Genomic DNA, 22,632 nt, shown 5'->3' on the forward strand with positions numbered 1-22,632 from the left:
TTTCCTACTAAAAATCAATGACATTTTGCATTAGTATTGTTGGGAGAAGAATTGATCGGCACTTAAAAGGTTGGTTGCACATTATGTGAAAGAACCTAACTGCAAAGAGCTAAATTTGCAACATAGAATGTACTCATTCTGCTAGGGAAGCACTATCAAGGCTTTTACCCAGTCTTTCAGAACAATATATGACATAGCACTTTTTTATCAAACATCTCTGTATTTTACTCTGTTGAGTGTTTATTAATTCACACCCATATGGCCACAGTCATGACCCAGTACTGAATACCTGCAAGATTTTAATGCACCTGCACTCTGATTTAAAGTTGATAACACCTCTTTAGAACCAATAAAATTATCAATTTTATGTCAGAAGACTTTTCTAGTCTTCACCATGAAAGAAATAACTTCTGAAAGTTATTCAGAAAATAAAGTATAAGGAGGTAACTCAGAAAGCTAATATAATGTACATTGTACATTACATAGCTAATGTAATTTGTACCTTTGTGTTCTTTTTCAGTGGGCACTGAAGTTATTTTAAATAGATAAAACAATTCCTCATTGCCACTGTAATTTTTTTAACACTTTCTTTTATTGTTGAAGTCCATCCTTTTAATCTTCTATTATAGAAGCAAACAATGCATCATTTTGAACCACTTAAAGGTACTATAGCAACAGCTTTGTTGGAGCAGTGACTGCTGCTATAAATGGCTTTTCCAGAACTTCGTGGGATCCAAACAATACCTGACAAGATATATTTGCTTGCAATATTATGCAGACATTTATCCCCGTGCTGCATGCACAAGTGGCCTCTCTTCGCTCCAAGAAACGACCGAAGGTTTAGCAAGTTACCAGAACACAAGTGTCTGGAGAACTGTAGCCAGTCCATAGGAATCACTGGACGCAGGGTTGTTGGTAGAAATTAGGCAGGATGAATCTGAGCTTTAATCTCCCTGATCCCATATTCTTTCCAGATTTCAGGCATGGCTTTTCTGCGCAGAGAAAAGCCTTTCCAAGAGTTGTGCTCAAGCCTGTAGCCGCCTGCCCAGTGTTGCCAGAGGTCTCCTACAGCATTCCTCACCTCAGCCTATTACTGCTTCTCTAAGCTCACAGAATTGTCCTCTTTTTCCTCTTCTAAAACTTTTTTTTTTGTTTTGTTTGTTTTTTTTTTTCCTTCTCCTTCCCCGTGTTTGACTGATTTTGGCCTTCTATACCCTTTGAATTGTGAAGAAACACATAGGCTAAAATTTTTCTTTCCCCTTGCTGTGACTATCCCATTGTTCCTTTGCCTTTTTCTCTCTTCTGTACTTGCTGAAGCTTCATTACCTTCACGACTGCATTAGCCTGCCCACCTCATACCTTATAGTTGCTCTATGCATTCACTGTACTTTTCTTCTCAGTAATCTCCCTGCTTCACCTTTTCTGCCCCTTCTTTCAGGCTGAGCCTTATGCATGGACCAGCATCCAGTCCTGGTTCCTCAAACCCCTGTCTTCATCAAATCCACTTCTTTCCCAATTCTTTTAACTGATTTCCAGCACCCTTCCAAACCTCCTCTCACCAAGCTATTGCTCCTTGCATAACCATCCTCTGTTTAAATTAAGATAATAAATTCTCCTCTCTCCAGTATATAAACAGTGAAGGCTTCCAAATGCCACAGAGCCTTATGAATGTATTAACGTAGCAACTGAAGGGCTCTAATTCTAAGGGGGATTGGGGCTGCCTACATCTGACAGCAGTAAGAACAAACTTTGAACATAAACGAAGGAAGCATAGAATGAGTTAATACAGAGCAAAATTTAGGAAAAGATTGAAGTTGAAAACCCTTCCCCAATAAAAAGAAAACCAGCAATTAATCTCACATCTAGCTTCAATAATGATTCTTGTTTTAGAGGCAAACTGTAAACTCTGAACAAGCCCTGTAACAGTATGATTCATTAAGCATCAGGATGACAACAGTCTCCTTTTTCTCTTTAGCATGGCCAAAGTTTGTGTATTTTTCTTCCTCTCCTACTGCTCTGGATGTCTTTAGCAGAGGTTTGCTAAACTTAATCTATACTTGTTGACCAATAAAGCCACAGTTGCAAAACCTCCCTATGGAGGAAGCTTATAATGGAAGAAAGTAACTTCAAAGTTGGAGGCGTGGCAGAAATTAAGCATGTTTTCCTTAGCATAACTACATACACACCAAAGTTGTTGCCAGTATAGAAAACACAGCCTAAAGCTGTCGTGCTCTTAAGGTTTTGTAGTGGAAACTTGGGCCAAGGACTGTATTGCTGAGAAAACTGAGGTACGAGCCAATTCTGTGTGCTGCTACAGAGGATGATGGCAGCGGGGAGATGACATGGCGATATCGCCATAAGAAAGTTACATCGGTTGCCTAAATAAATACATTATAAGCACTATTAAACATATTTCAGCACATTTAATATATTTCACTACATCTTACACTGTGTAAAATGTAGTCATGTAGCAACATCAGTAGGGCTGCATAAACACTGCCTCCTGCACACTAGCCAAAACCTGAGCCTCAACGCAAACTCACCGTACACCAGATGTGGATTTTAGATGAGCATCAAGGCTACCTGTGGCCAGAGAAGAAATTCAGCCCATGCTACCTTTAAGTTTAATCTCACCTACCTGCACTGACACGATGGTGTGCATATAAGCCGGGACTTCCCAAAGAGTTCCTCAGATAGCCTTTAAAAACGACTGGCAGCATCAGCTGGCCAGCATCAGGGAAACAAGCGGGCTGGGCTCCCTCCTACGGCACTTCATGCAAAATGCTTGAAGTACTGCAGAAGTTGCAGACACCAGAACTATGATTTTCTGCAATGCTGCAATTTTTCACTTAGATTATTTCCCCATTTGTAAACAATAAAACAAAGCCTGAGTATTTTCCTGTCAGGATGATGGCATGAGGACTAGTTAGCATTTACACGTGGCTTTGAAAGGGACACAGCGCTCTATGTTCCATGGGATCAGCTCTGGGAGAAACACCAAAGCAACACTCATGAGACATTTAGCAGCTGCAGAACGTTTTGCACGATCTCTTTGCAACAGTATGTAGAGTTCAGATCAATATTAACAATATCTGAAACGATCTACTTTATCCAATTAGGTTTTCATTTAATTAAAAAAATTCAATGGTTCTTTAAATATGTTAGGCATGCAAAAATTGTACAAAGTTTGCTGTTAATCGATTCCACCCTGGTTCCAGTGAGTGCAGATGGATTCACCTTCTCCACTTCATTTCACTTCTCACTCACTCTGCTTATAATCTAGTTCTCCGAGAATTTTAGTTTTCTGGGACAGGTTGCAGGTAAGAGAGAAGCAGTAGAAACACTCACAAATGATACTGAAAAAAATCTTAGAATTATTTCAATTTTTTTAGTCTCAGCATTGAGATGCCAAAATGGGATGGATATGTAAGTATGCTTTAGTTGTCTCTGAAGTGAATTAGTAAATTTTGCAATGAAAACTGGAGATTAGTAGCTGGATGCATGGTTTATGGTATTCAGTGGGTTGCCATACTCTGTGGGACACATCTTTTGAAGGAGATTTTAATCAACTCAAAAGACAATATGGCAACTGGCAGCCTTTTTCTTTATTGAAGCAAAGTCACAGCATTGTCATCTCTATTCCCCTCTTGTGAAGGGAAGAGTTAAACGAAGGCCCCTGAAATTTACATTACTAACAAGTAAAGGATTGAAGAAAGAGATTACAAGCATATTTCTCTAAAATAAATAATCTACAAAGAGTGCTTTTTCTTCTTAAAAGCAATCTAAAAATGTATAAATTCTACGGTAAGGAGATCAAAAGATATTTTAACAACTTTCAATATTTACAAACAATACAAAAACTGCGCACGCCATCAAATGATGCGAAATTCTTCTTAGAAATTAAAAGCTTAATTCCTACTACGAACCAAAAACTCCAGCCAATATTTCAGTTTTAATTAATGGTCTTCTTTACAATTGGAAAACCGTTAAATGTTTTTATTATCTGTAAAATATACAATAAAAACGAACCTCACTAAATTATTAAGGTTAAAAAAGAAGAGAAATACTGCAGGCAAATCAAAAAGGAAAGTAACTGTAACTTATTCTTTGGTAACCAAAAGTTAGCAAGTATCTGTATTTCAGGTGATGAAAAGTAATAATCTTCCCATTTTGACAAACGGAAGAAAGACTTCTGGCAAAACACAACTCCCAGGTTTCAATTTTGAAAGACAGGCTCCACCTACAGCTCTGTAGTGCAAGTTCTCAAAGTCAAATTTTGCTTTCTAATTCAGAAACGTAACCCTTCCAAACTCTGGCAGTACACCGCTTAATTCCTCTCCCACTTTTCTGTTGTCTGCTCGCATCCTCCACACACATCCAGTCGTTCCAGTTCTCTAAGGGAATACTCTAGTCGAGGAAGCAATTCACTTGGAAATCAGTGTTTCACCAAGCGTACATGTGTGGCTGCACAGCAGCTAGTAGTGTGTTATAAAACTCAGCTCCCTTTTCCATGTTAACTAAGTATTTCATTTTCCCTCAGGAAAAGAAAAAAAAAGTACCCCGGACCAATTCATAACCTGGTGACCTAGTTGCTTTAGCAGGACACGCTTCATCTTAGACTGGGGCATACCCCAATAACAAGCCATGCAACCCCAGCACCAGCCCTACTACCTTCTCATAGGTGAACGTGCCTCATCGTGCCTCTCTCTGCTTAACAAATGCACTACACTGCACCAATACAATGCTTTTGAAGCAAACGTCCAGCTTGTACCACAGAAGCCTTCCCATTCCTCTTTTTCAGGCTTATTCCTAAATTTTGCTTGCACAATTGCAGTCTCAAGAAAAAGAAAAACTTCACACCCCTACAGGCTCTGAGAAAACTCCCCCCCCACAAGAGGACTTCTAAGGCTTTACACAAAAAAATTCAACTGTTAACTTTCTTTAAGCCACAGACCACTCATTCAAAGCAAGTCCTCCCCACCCCAACCCAACCATGCAGAACTATCATTGCTTTAGCATTTAAACACACACATGCAGTTCACAGAATAAATGCTCAGCAAAGTAAACTTGTCCTGGTCTGGGCTTTCTTCTGGAATCTAGTCCTCTGCCATTTTCTAGACTAATATCCAATGCCTTTCATCACCGCCTTTTAACTTTCTTCAGCTGAAGGGCTTAGATACTTCCTTGAAGTACCTGGTTGAGTCATTAAGTCTAGATGGGTTGGATCCAGGGTCTCCTTGCAGCCTGCCTCCTCAGCATATGGAAAGTCATTCATGTCCATTTCATCACTGTGAAACATATCAAGCTGCCTCTCTTGCTGCTCTTCCAAAGTCCTTCGGACCCTGCCCTCTGACTGTTCCACCACTTCCCCATCTCCTTCACTAATGACGGTCATGGGGCTGCTCTGGATGCGGTTGCGGACATTGTACTTGCTGCTGGCAGCAGAGGGGGGCGTTCGTGACCGGCCGTACCTAGTGCCAGAGAAGGACATGCTCCTTGGCATCAGGCCCTCACTCTTGGCCCACTCTTCCTGGGCCCGTTTGCTCTTGCTGGGTGAGCAGCTGGCAGGGCTGTCGGAAAGGTCGGAGGAGGCATCCGTCTTTGTCCGGTGGAACCGTGGGTCCGTGTTCTTCAACATCTCTGCTGCAGACATGCGGGAACTGGTGTCACAGCGGCTCCCTTTCTTCAGCAGCAGAGCTTTGAAGTTGTCATTGCTGGTGCTGCTCTTGCGAACGCTTCTCTGAATAGATCCGGCTTGTTTGAGGGTAGCTAAGGTTGGGGAAGCACCAGTTGGAGTTACGGGGGGCGATGGAGAATGGTTGCGGGTACGGTCGTCTTCAGAATCTTTACGGCCAAGGACTTTCCTTTTGGATCTGAGTTTGAAAAACAACAAAGAAAGAGGACCAAACAAAAAATGAAACTTTTTACCTCCCCTAATTAAACTCATCTTAGAGGGATGACAATGAATTAAGCTAAAGCAGAGAGAGGGATAAGGGAGAAGTAATCTAAATCTAAAGCATGAGTAAGAACACCACCAAAACTGTATAGGCATTAATGCAGGTATTGGAGGGATAAGCTAAGTTTATTGTTCTTTTTCTGCAAATCTGGAACAATGAAACTACTAAAACTAGCAATACTGATGTCCAAAACACTTTCATGAAATTAGTGAATCAGGTTTTCTGGAGTCAGTATGCAGCTGCTAAGACTAATGCATTATAAAGATTATACTCAATGCCATTTATCTGTTAGTTTGGGGATTTGATTAAAAATATGTCATCTAGAGTATGTTGGGTTTTTTGTTTTGTTTTGTTTTGTTTTACTATTTCATTTGATGTTCTCTGGAGAATTAGAAGTGTAGCTTAGTGCACTTGCCTTTAGAAAAGGATACTGCAATGCACTGCTGCTGAAGTTAAGATAAAGTGAGCCACATGTAACCATTCTGTATTAAATGATTTAAAAAAAAACCAACCCTCCCCAACCCAAACATTAAATGAATAGTGAAAACTGAGTTTTCCAGCTTCTATTAAGATGCACAGACAAAATTCACAGTTCTGTTGGTGCTCTGTCACTGCAACTCTTCGACCAAATGAAGGAGAGACCAACTTCCTGACATGAAAGTTATCTTTCCAAATGAAAGGGTGTTTTTTAATTTAAATGTGAAGTGCAGGGATAACAAAAACAAAATTAAGAAACAATCATGGAACCAGGAATAAGTGGAAACCGGACTTCTATTGCCCCATTTTCACATTATTAGAAATCTTAAAGAAAGAAATGTATTACATGCCTGGTATCTGTAGCAAAGCTGCTTTGCTTCTTTGCAGGCTAAGCAAGAATTAATTCAAAAGGATTGTATAAAGGCTAATTTTACATATGCTATTTTGGCAAAAGTTTAAAACAAGTCAGCAGACTTGTTACAAATACAAGATTATCATGTGGTAATTCCATATTAATTTTTATCAAGTGTGTGTTCAATACAGACCGTTCCCCCTGTAAAACAGGTTTTTACTTAACATGATCTTTAGCTGTACTTTCTTAAAGGCCTTGAGATTTTGCCAAGGCAAGCTCAAATGTCTTTATGCATTGCAGCCTACTGATAATAAAAAAACGCAGAAAACAAAGTAGCAGGATCCATCAGCTGAGTAGGTGGCAGCAACAGACATTGCCATAAACTCTGCCAAGAGTTTGGAGCAATCCTGTCTCTCTTAAGTGGTGAAGTTTATGCATAGATCACTTATGATACCCCCCACAGGCAGCTCTACCAGCTGTTATTTTCAGCTGCTGCTGCCTCCACCTGCCTTTCTGGAAGAAGAATGTAATACCAACATCCATTCAGCCTGAGGATGAATGGACACCAGAAGATAGCATAGGGATAAAATGACGACTTCAGTAGTGGCAAACATAAGAACCTTGTCTAGATTTAACTGTGTGTCACTACTGTAGGCAGCAAGTGAATTTGGTGCTTGGGTGCTCTGCGAGTCTGTATGCAAACATGTGTGTGCATTAGTTACAGGGAAAAGACTTCCCTTCATTAGGGTTTTGGCTGCCGATGGGTATCTTTAAACACTGCAATGCTGGGGTTGTACTGCTGCCAAAAACCAAATGAAATGCCAAATAAACAGAAAGAAAAATTCAACTGCAAAGATCTGCAGGGAAAGACTTAGTTATCCTGGCTTGAAGTAATTCAGTAAGACTGTGAACGCAGTGCAGAGCTGTCAGTTTGCTGTCAGCATCTAACCAGCTTTTCTCAGCATGTATGAATTATGGCAGAAACTTAAAATTAAGAACCAAATTTGGTTTTGGTGGCTTTTCAGACAGAGATAGGGTATATATTCAAACAAAACTGTGACTTAAGATTGTTCTTCCTGCCCTTAACGCACATACCACTAAATTTCTTGTCTTACTCCAAAGCACATATTCAAGAGTGCCAATCACTGAAATAATAGCTTTTAGAAATAGTGAGGGGAAAAATAAAATGTTTTCTATTAATTAACAGCTAAGGAAGATAGTGGTTCAAGTCTAAAGCCAGCAAAAGCAAGGTCTTAATAACAAATGTGTCAAGCAGTTTTAACTACGTCACATCCAGTTCCATTGTCCATTTCCCCATAAACTCATGAATTACATGTATGTGCATACACACAGAGATCCACTCTCTATCTGCATACATAATGGAGAAAGGCTACTGGCCAGAATATTTCATTCTAAAAACAGATTTGTCGCAGTCCTATGGAGCGCCATGCAACATGAACGCAACAGACCATTTTTAGAACAGCTCCTACAGGCCAAGTCCTAAGGGGTAACCATATGTTATAAAAAGTCAGTATCATATATATGTAATTTTTGTAACATCTGAAACGGAATAGTTTCAAAAATGAAAAAACAGCATTTGCATCCCAAGTGCTGCAGTCTCCCAGCTCCCGGCCACGTTCTCACAACAGGTTTTTCCCGTCCCTCAGTACTCCTGATGCAGAACTCACGCACGGATGCGCAAACTGACTAAACACCTAGATAAACCTATGCGGATGCTGCCAAGCACTTTCTGTGACCAGTTAAAAGAGACGGCCCCTCTAAATTTCGAAGTAAAAGACAGAGCCACAAGATGGCACTACCACTACATCGATTCTAGTCTAAAAGGAAGCTCAGTAGTTCAGAGAGTGGTAATGGTCTTCTGTGTGTACTGTTTAAATGGTGCACACGTTTCATTTTGTGGTTTTAAGCTTTTTAGCTTTTCTGTTCTTTTTTTGAGAACCTAATGTGAACAGCACAAAAATCTAGTTGCCTATTCAGGATGATTTTGTTTTTAAGGGAAATGAATAATGTCAATAATAATAGAGCCAGTACTGCACATTTCATTCATGAACCAGTTTGACACAAAACACCCGACCTCAGGCTGGATTATGGCAAACTATAATCCAGCGTTTGCCATATGTTTTGCCATATGACTGACATGTTGTGTTACTTGCCAGTTTCAGCCACGCTTGCCATGAAGCATTAGCGTTGAGCCTCTGTCCCAAACTGCACCATATAAGCAGCGGAGAGAGTAAAAAGAGATGGAGAAGAACGAGAATGAAAACAAAAAGATACACAGAAAAAGCAACAGCAGAGTTAATATGGCAGATTGAGAACAGTACAATAAATACTAGACGTAACTCGATATTTTAAGGGGCAGGATTTTTATAATGTAATCTACATTGATTTAATCTGGTAGCTTTTAGTTCAGAATGGATTAAATATATTTGTAAAACAATAAAACACAAGTTCTTTTCCTTATCTTTTTCATATATAGCCTTAGTAGAAAGCTGATAAATGTGTGCTTTCTGTTAAAGCAGCGACTGTTGTAATTGGGTGTTTTAGTAAAACAATGTTAATTCATTTTTGAGAACTACCGGACCTGACAGTATGGGAAGGGCAATTTCTGCAGTACCTGTGAATGGCTGCAAAAAGATCCTCAGTAGTCCTTGGTCTCGCTGGTGTTGCCACTCCGTCCGTCTCTTCCCCATAACTATTGCTCGGCAGGAATGAACTATTTGCTGTATCAGATTCAAACACCTCCACTACACAGAGAGAATGAACAATACTGTCAGTGCGCCGTGGGAACCCAACAGGCATATAATCCTGAAACCAGCCCTTGCTGCCTCTAAGGCAAAGCAGAGATTGAGTGAGTGCACCGTTGTCATTACTGTAATTTCATAACAACACTTGCTTGGGAAACTGCAGTGCAGAAAATGCCTATGCTTCTCACACAGGCGGAGAACAATACTGAAAGAAAATTTGTATCGTTTCCACTAAAATGAAAATCAAAATTAACAAAGCTAACCATGTTTTCATACCATGTTTTAATCCTAGCACAGTTAAAGAAAGCATCATTTTCTTTCCATGTCTGCAATAATGAGAAGTCAGAAAGGAATTATAAGAAATCTCATAAAGTATTCATCTGATCCCTGCAACTTTCTTTAGGCTTATCGTTTTAACTATCGCAAGAGGCTCTTTTCTCTACAGAAGCCCACCTGAATGCTAGGATTGCTATTCTCACGCCCCAGCTTCTTTAAAATAGCTACTGCTGCATCTGAAGAAGAGTCAGAGAAGAGAGACTTACCACTTTCGTTCTCTTGAGATAGGTGCCCGTCAGCGTTACTGCCGCTGTCTTGGCTGCTGCCTGAGCTGCTTCCTTCATCAAAAGCGGACTGCTCCTCCTGCCTGGGTTCTTCTTGAACTGGTGATGCAGCAGGCTGTACCACAAAGGCATTAGCTCCCACTGTCTCAGAGAAGGTGAATCCGGCAGCTCCTCCCTCAGGAACCAGGCTGCCAGAGTCCATCTCGCTAGAACTGAGTCCATCTGTAAGACAATTTCTCGCCTCCTCGCAGTGTGCAAGCACAGCGTCTCTCTTAGTTGGGCTTGATGTGCTTCTGACAGTATCACTCACTTCAGCTGTTTTCTCCACTGCAAGATCTAACTGTGGAGGTGGTACAACAAGGAACAGTTTGGGTTTCTTTGAAATAGGAGGTGGTTTCTTGCTTGGTAATACGACCTGAGGTTTGTTGGGAGATGCTGGTGACCCCTGAAGTGACATGCCAGAATGGAGGTCTTCACTCTGCACTGAAGACTCAGGTGTGTCTTCAGTAGCTGTCCCCAGTGCATCAACTTCGAAAGACTTGTTTAGACCTACTGCACCCGCAGGCTTTTGATCACTGTCAAGCGCGGGTATGCTATCGGAGAGAATGAGAGGAGAACCCCGAGCCAGTGTTTGAACTGAGTTTTTAAATGAAGTGCCTTGAGTTTTCATTTCCTCTTCGCCTAAGCTGTTACTGAATCTTAGTGAGAGAGATGGCTTTAGGGAAGACTGCGATGATGAATTTACAGTACCCTTTTCCTGAGAAGTGGTTTCAGAAGCAGATTCAGGTGACGGTTCACCTTCTGTCACTTTTTTCACAGACCTCAGCTGCACCATTTGCAACGCTTTGGTAGTTACTAAGGGCATCACAGGTCTCGATGCATCTTGCTTGTTGAGTGGCTGTTTCACTGGACTGTAGCAAGAATCTTCCTGGTTACGTTTCTTAAAAGAATGCTGTGGGTATATTGTTGCGCCTTTTGTTAGTTTGGGATCAAGAGGTGGTGCTGGGGGCGGGACAACTAAGGGGAAAGCAGAAGGAGGAGGAACAGGGGAAGAGAACGAACTGATGGAGGCTTCTTGTGGAAACCATGGGACAGTCTGGGTAAAGGAAGAATTTACATCAGCTTCTGGCGGAGGAGGGGGGAATGTGGGAGAGGCTGGCAATGGTGACAGATCCATGGCTTCTGCTGGAGGAGGAGGAGGGGGAGGCGGAGGAGAAAGTTCAGGGCAATGTGGAGGAGGTGTTGGAAGAGGAGGTGTTGGAGGAGGTGCACCAGAATCTGGAGGAGAGCTCAGGGTGGGGTCCAATTTCTTCGCACTCACACTCCCTTCAGTAGATGTATTTGAAGAAAGAGAAGTGGAGGATGAAGACATGGAGACTGAAGACAGAAGAGAGGATTTCCTTTCAGGCACTTTAGGCTTCAGCTTGGATTTCCCATTTCCTGATGATGCAGATTTTAAAAATACAGGCACTGGAGTAAGCGCAGTGGGTGTATTGGACTGGCTGGAGTACCCACTGGATGGCGATGTGACTCGGTGGGATTTCTCCGGAGAAGTGCTCTTTGGTTTGGCCAGTCCACTGGGCACTTGTGGCACAGAAGCCCTTGAGCCATCACTGAAGTGGCTGATGCTGTAATCACTGAGAGCAGATGATGCACTGGCAGAATGGGTCACTGGGGATTTTACCTGGTCGTCTGCCACTGCGGCATAGTCGCTGTAGTAACCCCACTGGTCAGCGTACTCCGACTTGATGCTACTTGTTTCACTCTGAGAGGGAGTGACTGTGCAGATGGAGTACAGGTTTGGAGCAGTGGTGGACATCATGCTGCTGCTTGCGCTGACCGAGCTTTGGCTGCGGGAGCGCAACACCCAGGGATCCTCATAATCACTGCAGGGACTCTGGGAAGGGGAGCTGCCATTTTTGCACTTGAGATTCAACTGCAGAGAATGCTGGAGGGTGGCAATGAGGGTTTCATCAAGTACCTGTCCATTGGACTGGGCTTTTTTCTTGGGCATCCTTCTGAGTGAGTCTGTTCTGGATGGTGGCAAAGGCGGCTTCTTTGCCTTTTTCAGAGAGATGTTTCTTGCAAGGGATTTGTCACCTTGGCCTGTCTGGTCACCCTGATGTTTCTGCTCCTTTCCTTCAAAGACATTTATCACGCTGTCTCTGGGGTTCCCAAAACCATTAGTACTATTGCATGGCATGTCTGACTTCAGTCCAGACTCCACATGCATGGAACTGTAATAACCATCGTGGTCCACAGAATACAGAGAAGTAGAGTCGTCCTTGACCGAAGCCCTCTCCAGGCTGCTGCTGCTCAGGTTGCTACCAGGAGTTGCACAGTCTGGTGTGGTACAAACCACCTTGCGCAGGGTCTCACTGTTTTCTGCAGACTTGTACAGCCAGTGCTCTGTGCTGTTCACTGCTGCTTGTGCTCGCTCCCCTGAATAGCTAGATTCACTCCTACCGTCGCTGTCCTGGGAAGGGTTCGGTAAAGCAAGATTGTTCCTACAGCTGTAGCTCACGCTCTGAGACCCAGCCTCTGCGTTTCCAGGAGTGCTAAGAGAGACAGCAGAGTCACCAAGAGAAAGCATCATGACAGTATTAGATGGGATGGTATCTGAAGTCTGTGAGTGACGTGTGGAGCTGCTCTCACTCCAGTTACCACTTGAAGAATGGTGATCTTCTTTCCCACTTACTGCACTGCTAGCAACAGGATTGTCTCTTGGCTTTGGGTAGGCAGCGGAGCTCGTAATTTTACTATCCAACGATCCAGCACTCTGGGCAGTGTGAATAACGATAACTTCTGAGGAGGATGACAGTGTTGCATTGGGTATGATGCTCGTTGAGTAGGTGGCATGAGGAGAGACCACACATGCCGGGCTTGTGGACTTTTCGCTATCGTAGCTTCTCACCTCTTGAGACTTTGGCCTTGACAGGGTCCCTGTCGTGGGATTACTCCTCAGATGCACAACACTGTCGTCCACTTGCAATTTACTTATCTGGTGGGGTAAAGTGCCAGCGATGTCTTCTGTCTGCCTAGAGATGCTCTGTGTCTGCTCTAGGGACTGCAGAGACACTCTTGCACCAGCCCGAGGCAAGCTGTGAAAACCTATGTCGCTATTTTGGCGAGAAGCAAATATAACTGCAGCAGAATCACTCATCACTGACATGTTTCCAGATGAGCTGGAGAACTGAGACATCTGGGCTGCGATGCCTTGTCCTTTCTGCGCTCGTATTCTTCTCATTGAAGGGGGCACAACTTTAACTTCCTCCGTCTGGCAGCTGGTGTCCTTGGTTTCAGAGCGCTGCATAGCAGAGCGATAGCTGTCTAGTCTCCCTAGCGTGGAACAGTGATCCGGGACATACATCGAATGCCCTCGGAAATCACTTTGGCCAGTGCCAACTGCTGGAGTCAAAATAAAATAATTATTCCTTGAAGCACAAATGCACATTTATCTTCTTACTAATTTAAAAACAAAAAACCCCAGCAAACTGCTTGATCCCCACGCTCTTGAAGGATATGCCTTCTGAAAAAGAATCTGCAACAATGGATTTTGCACAGGCATCGTGTGTTTTCTGCATTTCTCTTCCCTTTTTCCTTATTACCAGGAACCCTCTGCTTACAAAATCGTCTGCGTTCCTGCCGCACATTCGACACGTGAAATCCTCTGTTTATGACATGGTAATAATTTCCATAGTAATCAGTTATGTCAGAAACCAAGTAGCACTGTTTGACTTCCAGTAGGCAAAGCAGCAGGAACAGACAAAAGCCTGAGAAACGTGAAGTGTGTTTCCATGCTAATGCCTCATGCAATAAAGAAAAGGGGAAGGAAATGTGGAGACTAATGTGAATAATCAGATCTGCTTTTTAAAAGCATTACACTTCCGAAAAAATTTTCAGGAAACATAGATAGCTCTCCAAGTCTTGCAGTTCGTCTGAAAGGAGGCTAACACATTGAAACATCCATTGTTTTACCACAAATAATACATATGCTAGAACAGCATTTATACAAAGACATTATCCAACACTGCAAAGAAAACCATTAAATAACATTTCTCCATACAACTACTTGCTATTTATCTTAAAGGAAAAACTCCAAGAAGCAAGGAAAAGAAACAGCTAGTACTGATGGTCGTCTCATCCTCAGCATTGTCAGGAAATAAAAAATAACTGTACTTTTTTAAAATGAAGTAATAATCATATATTGGCATAAAAAAAAAACTTCGAGGACAATGGAAAAACAGCTTTAGATCAAAATATAGTTATCACTGGGTCAGTAGAAAGGACTCCAGGGTTCTTTTAAATTTACATTTTTATTGGTAGCTGCCTTCTAAAATCACAAACCAGAGCACTGCTTTAAAATTAGTCTGTGTAAGGCTGTTGCTTTTCAATTCAGTTGCATTACGGTATAAATAGCAGACACGAGAGGCAGGCATGCTGCTGGAGATGCTCGTAAGGATGCTGCATATGTCACTGCGGGGGAAAATTGGTTATTTCAGGTCTCTGCCTTAAAGCTAGTCTCAAGCGATGAAGTAGCACGCCTGATATGACTGTTCTCCTTTCATATTTACTATATGGAACTGGATCATAAGGATAGGTATTCTTATCATGCAGCTTTAAACACCACTTAAAGGACATTTAATTATCCTTATTCTTGGCAGGCAAGAGAGGCATTTGGGATAAGGAAAAGAGGGCTCTGAAAAGGCTACCATGAAAGCAGCACACACAAAAAGAGTGTTTACTTCTTTTCCCCAGGCACGTAAGTAGTCTTTTAGCAGCTTGAAGCCTATTTAATTCGCTTTGTGTAGGTTCTTTTGCTCTCATGAAAATATAGCCTCTTTCTGCTTCTGGTAGAGGTTTGCAGCAAAGCTAGATACTTGGATGCTGGCAAACATCTTGGATAATCTAATATGAGATACTGTCAGAACAGATGGACTACTGCAGCCAACCAGGAGAGGTATTTGCATATTCTGTATACAGTTATTAAGAACTGTACAGTAAGAAAAATAATTTAATTTTGCTTTCCATGTGTATTTTTTTATAGAATCAGGTTAAGAGAGAGAAAAACATTAAAGTAGACATTACGAATGTTTCTGGAACCGTGACATCACTGATAACAACTGTTAGCCAATTAAAAATAGCTGGTAATAAAAATCTGCGTACTAAGTTATATAAATAACCAAAGAGAAGGGGTATTTTTCTTCTTTCTACCGCTATGAAACATGTACACACACACACACACACACACGCACACACGAGACAGAGAATGGGCCTTGTGGAGAATGAAGCTGTCAGCACTACAGCAAGTATCTAATACTGTCACATACTGACCTGTGGCTGAGAGCACCTCATTTCAGTATGCAGTACGTTTGTATTCACAAAGGAAGCTAAATGCACTCCACAAGCAGCATAACGCACATGGACAGTTTATGCTTGTTTAAAACACTACTGCTAGGGAAGGTAGGTGGCAAAGCAGGACAACGCTGGACTTGCTAACCTCCCCTTTCCTCCTTCCAAAACCAGGAGTGTCAGAATGCGTTATTGGGACATACGGCTTATTGCAAATGCACAGCGATGCTTTAAAATGTCTGAAATACAAAATTAAACCTTGGCGCTGTATCTAAGCTACTAAATGAAAGAGGCCAAGGACCCTTCTTATGTCAATCCAAGCTAAGCTCTTTTCCAGCGAGGATGGCTGCACTGAAATGCCTGGGGGAGCAGCTCCTGCCCCATCCCCTGGCACCCACGCCCAGAGCGAGCCTGGGAGGCCGCTGGCTGGCCCAGGCCAGAGCAGTGCTGGAGGAGCACGCTAACAAGAGGGCAGCAAGAACAACTGCAGGACACTGTTGAGCATCACTGCTAACCCTGTGCTTGTTACTAGAATAGACGTAACTTGGGGTCCAGTCTAATATGCTCATGGAAACTGCATAAATTGACTCAACAGCAGTAAACCTTTACAACCTCGATGCTGCAGGGAAGCCTGTCAGGGCAGGTCTTTGCACCAGTGCGAGGCCTCTTGTAGTTAGAATCGTTCAGAGCCCAAATAAATACAGGGTTCAGAAGGGGAAAGACAGCCCAGTCTCAGAAGTATAAACTACAGGGCTACATCCTTCAATCATTATATGGGATGTGGTCAGGGAAGGATCTTTTCATGGCTCTTGCTATTACAAGAACACAACTTTGAGGTTTTAAATATTTTTTGTAGAAACGCAGCATATTCTGAAATCACTTCAGCTTTGTTTTTGGCTTTACGTGTATGCACAATCTCATGCAAAGCTGTGAGGATTTACTTGCCCTTTATAATACGCCAATTGTTCTTTTTACAGTTCCGTTTCCTGAAGAGAGACAACAGAAATCTGCAGGGAAAATGGTTCAAAAAAGCAACCAAAGGAACATTTAAGACTCAGGTATTCTCTTAAAATGCTGAGGGTTTTAAGATTTTGGTGGAATTCAGAGGAGGGTAGCAAGGAGTATTTTGGTTGCAATTTACAAATGCACTGTAAAAACCCTCACTCACTTCCAGAGTAACACTGAAAAGCAAGGGTTTTCAAAAATCCTTAAAATCAAACCGCCTTTGTTGGTACTGCAGCTAGAAGATTAACAATCCAATTCTAAGAGACAGCTCAAACCTTTAATTGGCTATTACATTGAAAATGCTGTGTCTCTCAGAAAACCTCTACCTAAATAAATAGCAGTCAGAAGTTACAAGATTTCTGCAACACCAAAATTCTGGAACTGAATCAGAGCTTTTAAAGAATACCATCCACAAGTCCATCTAGTTGCAGGGGCGATGTCTGAGCAGACAGCAGCAAAAAATATTGCCGAACTGGACATCAGGTTACAGATGCTGAACATTATGAAGTCAGATGTGGCTGCAATTTGGTGGTACGATAAATGTGGCTGAAAGTAATTAATAATAATCTTGTCTGCATTTTATATTATCCTGTGTCCAGTAGCCCTGAAGCCAGTGCTATGTCCACCACAGGACACCTGTATCTACACACTCCTTTCTTCTTTATTACCCTACTTCTTGCTATGCTGAAAGTATCTCTTACGGCAAATGCTCTTCCCTAATGCACATGTTCAGTGTAGACTCCAGCAGCAAGTAAAGAACACCCACTATCTAGAACAAGTGAAACATGCAACATATTTAACATCTCTTGCATGGAAGCACAGAGGAGAGGTTCAAACGCGTATCTTAGCTCCAAGTGCTTGATCCAAGATAGGCATATACAGGTTACACCAGTTTTCCCGACTCTGGTAGTTACTGGTGTTGCTCATTAGAGATGACAGGGACTGAGACTGACTGCAAATTTGATGGAAAAAAGAAAGTGTCTGCATGTAATCCCTAGGGCCAGGTACTAGCTACTAGAAGACTCCCTGTCCCCCTGTGACTCTGGCTGATCTGGTGGCACCAGCAACTTGCTGCAGAAAATCAGCAGAAAGGTCCTCTGCATTGAAATGAACATAGAAAAATGAGGATTTGAGAGGATAAAAAGTATGTGTGTTGATATCACAAAGAACATGCTTGTTTCAACTAGTATATAGAAGTAATTTCTCTTCCCAAACTACTTCTGACTAATCATTTCTACTATAAGCACTTGTCTCTTGTGCCACAGGCACATTCCTAAGAATTGCTGCTTTCATCTCCTCCACATGCCCTACCTAGCAATCCTCCTCCAAACCTGGTGACCTGGCCAAGTCACTGTGCAGGCACCACAACTTCCAGTGTTACAAAACCCTCGAGAGATTTTTCAGCTATTTCACCCTAGTACTTACATACCAAATGATTTTTAACAGACACTCAACAAGAAACAGACAAGTACATCGGGCTTATAGTAATTTTAAGGAATTTTCACTGTGCTCCATGAAGCATCTGTAATCTCTCAGAGGGGAGAAAAATAATGCAGAGAATCCTGCGATACTTTTCAGTACTGCCAGCTAAAAAATACCCTGAATCCTTGCATGTATCACTGCCACCCTGAAAGGGAGAATTCTGATGAAAATGTAGGGAAATTAAGTTTTCTGGATTCTGTTCATTTCCCTAACTGAACAGCCTCCGGTACAGATTATAGTCCTGGCATCTCTGTCTTTCATCCCCCGTTATCAAAAAGCATATGATACATACTTTGTAACACCCTGATCTCTGGATGAATAGGGCTGGAAACATACAATGCTGAGAAACTACAGCTATAAAACCAGTATTAGTTAAAAGGCACAATAACTCTGAAAGAGACATATTCTCTCCAAAGACTCTTAAAGTTGGAACTTGAAGGAGGATGCAGAATTACTCAGCTTGAACAGCTGGGTATTTGCATGGTATTTCTGCAGGACCACTGGATATCTGGGACTTTTCTTACCTGTGGGACCTCTAACTTGAATGACTGCTAGTGCCGAAGGGACTAATTGGAAAAGAATATCAATTAAGAGGAGTCTTCAATAGAACAGCTGAATTCCCAAAGATCAGAAGGACTTACGTGCCCCCAGGTTGCTGAGATAGAATTCTTTCCACTAAGGCACGTCAAGGGAGAAGCTTCAACAGTCCCAAATGATACCTGGGACACTGGCTGGTACCAACAGGGCGTCTGAGCTGTGCCACAAGAAGGCAAATGAGGGACTGACCATTCAGGTGTCAGTCATACCCATCCTGATGACTGACAGGAGGTCCTATAGGTGACAACTCATTGTGTGCTACTGAATATGGGAGGCAAGGAAGTAAGCTGAAGAAAAGCATATGAGGTCATTCTGACCCTCTGAACCCTTTAGTTAGGAAGAAAAAAAATAGTTGGGTGAAAAAAAAAATCACAGAGCTGTAAAGACCCTGAATTGCATCTTAAGGTGGGGAAAAAAGTATTGAAGTAATTCAAGGAAAGCACACACAAAGCATAATTTAGAAGGCATTTTTTGAAAACCAAAAGAGGACAGAAACTTTCTGTTTGATTAAAGAAAAGCAAAATGCTTGGGAGAAGACGAAGAAATCAAAAGGTGGAAAACTTGAAGACCGTTTCCTCTCCCCTGCTTTGGTGAGGTATGTTTTACTTGGAAGATGAACTGTTGTGGGACCAATACCCTGGTCTGGGACCTGCTCCTCCTGCAAGACAGGGAGGGGGTCCAGGACACCAGAAGCTGTCCATCGGTGCCTGGGACTGTGCCGGTGCAGAGCTCTGGAGAAACACTCACGACCAGATACCAGGTACCTTCACAAAAAGAAAGTTCGTCTGAGACAGATCCTAGAGCACTGACACAGAGAAGGGACCATGGAAACGTGAAGGCATTTTGCTGCTTTTATTTCATCTGGAGAGTTGGAATGTGTGAAGGAAGCTGAAGATAACCAAGAGCCAAGAAACGAGCAAGGCCTGTGACAGGTTCTCCCAGAGAGCTGCTCATCTCTACCAAACTTCTGTTTGGGAATCATCTTCTTGCCTGAGGGGAGAATACCAGTTTGCATATAAGGTACCATCTGAAGAAGACAGCTAGAGGTGACGGATAATAGCAACACAGAGCAGAGAGACTGAGAGCACAAAAACTTGAAGTAAATCACCTCCAAGTTTCTTGCCCTTTCTGCAGTTTTGATCCAACATTGACTCCATTACATACATATATAATATTAATGTCCTGCAAGACAATGAAGGTAATTTAGAGGTATGCAAAACTAATTTTTCATTGCTGTGTTTGGCAGAGAGAGGAACGCTTTGCCTTCTCCTCTTACTTTGGCATTGCTCTGCTAAATAGTACTGAGAGGGTCCTGCTGTTAAAAAATAACTGTTCAGAAAATAACTGGCATCTCTAAACTGGTAGGCGTCTCATATTCTTATTCTGTCTCAGAATCCCATCTATCACCTCGCATTTTATTTACGCAGTGTTTTTTATGCGGAAGTTTCCAGGCTATGCAGAGAGACTGGTTCATCGCTGGAAGACACCTGTGAAAACACGGCAGTATTACAACACTCAAAAGTAGGAATGTTTAAAGATACTTTTAGCACATGCCTCATGGGTGCAGTTAATGATTCCTTTCAGTATGTTTGGCTAAATTCTACAAGGGTACCACGGCCACTGAGCTCAGGCCAGTAATCAGCGCAGGCTTTCTCTTCTGTTTGGTCTTTTTTGTTCCAAAGGAGCCAAAGCAGCCAGGGGAGAACCCCAGCAGCTTGGCCCGGCAGAAGCTCTTCCAGGCTCTCTCATAAGAAATGAAAATAGTTCCAAGCCTGGTAGAAGCTTTGAGGTTCTCTCAAGTTTCTGCTTCCTTCTGAAGGATAAACAAGAGGTAACAAGAATCTGCTGTATGTGTTGGTTATTTAGCCTGCGCACAGCAACTTTGGTGTACCAAGGGGTTTTAATCTTTGTGTAAATATTATAGCCATTCACAGCAATGCTTTAGGGGAGAAACAAAGAGATTTATTCAGCTGAAACCACAGGGAGAATGTCAATAGGCACAATGCAATTGCTTCATTTGGGGTTTAGTCCGGATCCTTGTTCCGATCAAATGAACTGTGGAATGTTTTAAAACAACTTGTTGTTTATTTTGGGACAGTGTAAGAGAAATAGGCTACAGAAATATTTGGGGAGTGACAGGGGAGAAAAGGCAGAAAGAGCACTGAACAAAGGTGGGGGAGACTTAATTTATTCCCAGCCTTGCCAGCGGCCTGGTGGGTGACTCCAGCTAAGTCACTTCACTGCAGCATGCCTGGTTTCCCCATCTATAAGATGAAGACACTGATAACTGTTCTCTTTTCAAGCGCACTTTGTTTCTAGTGATGGAAAGCAACACGCTAACAGGATGAATACTACCATCAGAGAGTTTTCCTGGCATACATTTTGCTGTCTGGACAACATACAACCACCACGGAAGCAACATAAAACTCCTCAGACAAATTCCACCGTAGGGCAGATGGCTGAAGCCCTATGTGCCTGCCGGTTGTGGGCCACGGAACCGTCCAGGGACAGCTCATACAGTGATATACTGCCAGCCCTGAAATTTCCACAACTTAAAATAGGAGCCAAGGAAAACCTTCAAGCAGTGCAACATGAAATGTGCTCAGCACAGAGATGAAAGACCGAAATCAAGACCATAAAACCCGTCACCCTTAGCAAACAGATTGGCAATAGTCACAAACTTCTTTTAAGATACTAATTTAAGATTTCTTTTTAAGATAGATGCCAACTGCATTCCCAGTTTATTCCACCAGGTAAACTGCAGTCGATGTTTTCAAGCATTAAACACCTGTCTGAAGTGGTCACAAACGTAACCTCAAAGTTTTGGAAACGCTGCCAGCAGGAAGCATTCTCCATGCATCCACCCAAGTACAGTTGCCACCCGTTTCAAAATCCATGTGCCTGAAAGAGCGTTGTGAACCCCAACAAGTGACAAACGGTAGTGTGGAACAAAGCATTCTGCTTCGCTCTGCTTTTCTCCGCTATCTGCCCTCAAGGTAGGTCCTACATGTGTCAAAGACAATCTCTGTCAAAAACTATGACCTTGGTATGTATGTCATTTTCAGAATGCCACACTAGACTCAAGCCCACTGTAACAACCCTAAAAATGAACAGTTTAAGCGATGTCTTGTATCGGTTTTGCATTTAAGCGGTACAAGTGTTTTTAAGGAGCACAAGTCATTTCATCTCAGCTCTAGACAAAGAGCAAAGTGATTTAGTTTAAAACGGAAGAAGGGAACATAAAAAGTATCCATCCTGAACAGATGAGGAAGGATGAGGGTTGTCTCTGCTATTCCTCAAACCAGCTGTAAACATGGTATCTGAGGGCTGAGCCTGAGAGACACCTAAAGGAGAAGGGAATCTTTTGCTAAGAATAATAAAATATTAAGTTTTATGTAGCTTTGTTTCCAGCTTCGATCTTTGTTTGGTTAGAACAAATCTACTTTATTTTACTTAACTCTCAAGCTTGCTTATAGTTGATTGCAAGGCTGATAAATGTGTCACCCTCTCTCAGGCAATAACAAATTCAATTTTTGACCTCCAGGAGGACTCCAGGTCTGGAAAGTGTCTCCTGCCAGGTGTCAAGGCCCACTGTGGACATGAAGAGGGAGGAAGGAAAGCCACACTATGAGGAGGAGTTCCCTACGGCAGGCACAAACCAGCATCCACCCCGCAAGAAGAGATGGACAAAGACACCTGACACCTTTGGACAAACCTCAGAGCAGCAGTTAGAAATAAAATCATTATGTGAGATCCAAAGGTAACAAAATTTAAAGCTGCCTAACTTTACTGTCCTAACAGTGTTAGGACAACTGAATTTTCTTTCTTGAGGCAGAGGATTCCCATGGCAGAGCACTGTTTCATTATAGATGCTGAAGTTCCACTCACAAACTGCTCTTCATGTACTTGTTCGTTTCTTGGCTTTCTCTACGCCTGGCCCTCTAGCTCACTTCAAACCCATCCAGACAAAGTTACATATTTTTGCTTCTGTTTCTGAAAAATCTAGACAAAGAACCAAGAATCAAAAACATAATTGAAAAAGAAAGAGATGCAAAATGCAAGGTAGTAAAACTTACTGAAATCGT

General features: G+C 42.2%; 1 protein-coding gene across 3 annotated transcripts in view; it reads right to left on the minus strand.

Annotated features, from left to right (window-relative positions):
* Window positions 1-1,184: 1,184 nt before the first annotated feature.
* Window positions 1,185-22,632, minus strand: part of NHSL1 (NHS like 1) — a 189,103-nt gene continuing 167,655 nt past the window's right edge. For 2 of the 3 annotated variants that reach the window (XM_075498827.1, XM_075498829.1), the window contains exons 6-8: window positions 10,094-13,519; window positions 9,422-9,551; window positions 1,185-5,873 (exon numbers count right to left, since the gene is read on the minus strand). In XM_075498827.1, the coding sequence (XP_075354942.1) occupies window positions 5,150-5,873; window positions 9,422-9,551; window positions 10,094-13,519 (4,280 nt within the window). In that variant the 3' untranslated portion in view covers window positions 1,185-5,149. The remainder of the gene's footprint in view (window positions 5,874-9,421; window positions 9,552-10,093; window positions 13,520-22,632) is intronic. The other variant, XM_075498828.1, reaches the window with a different exon arrangement.

Source organism: Mycteria americana, chromosome 3 (assembly GCF_035582795.1).
Source record: "Mycteria americana isolate JAX WOST 10 ecotype Jacksonville Zoo and Gardens chromosome 3, USCA_MyAme_1.0, whole genome shotgun sequence".
Classification (NCBI taxonomy): domain Eukaryota; kingdom Metazoa; phylum Chordata; class Aves; order Ciconiiformes; family Ciconiidae; genus Mycteria; species Mycteria americana.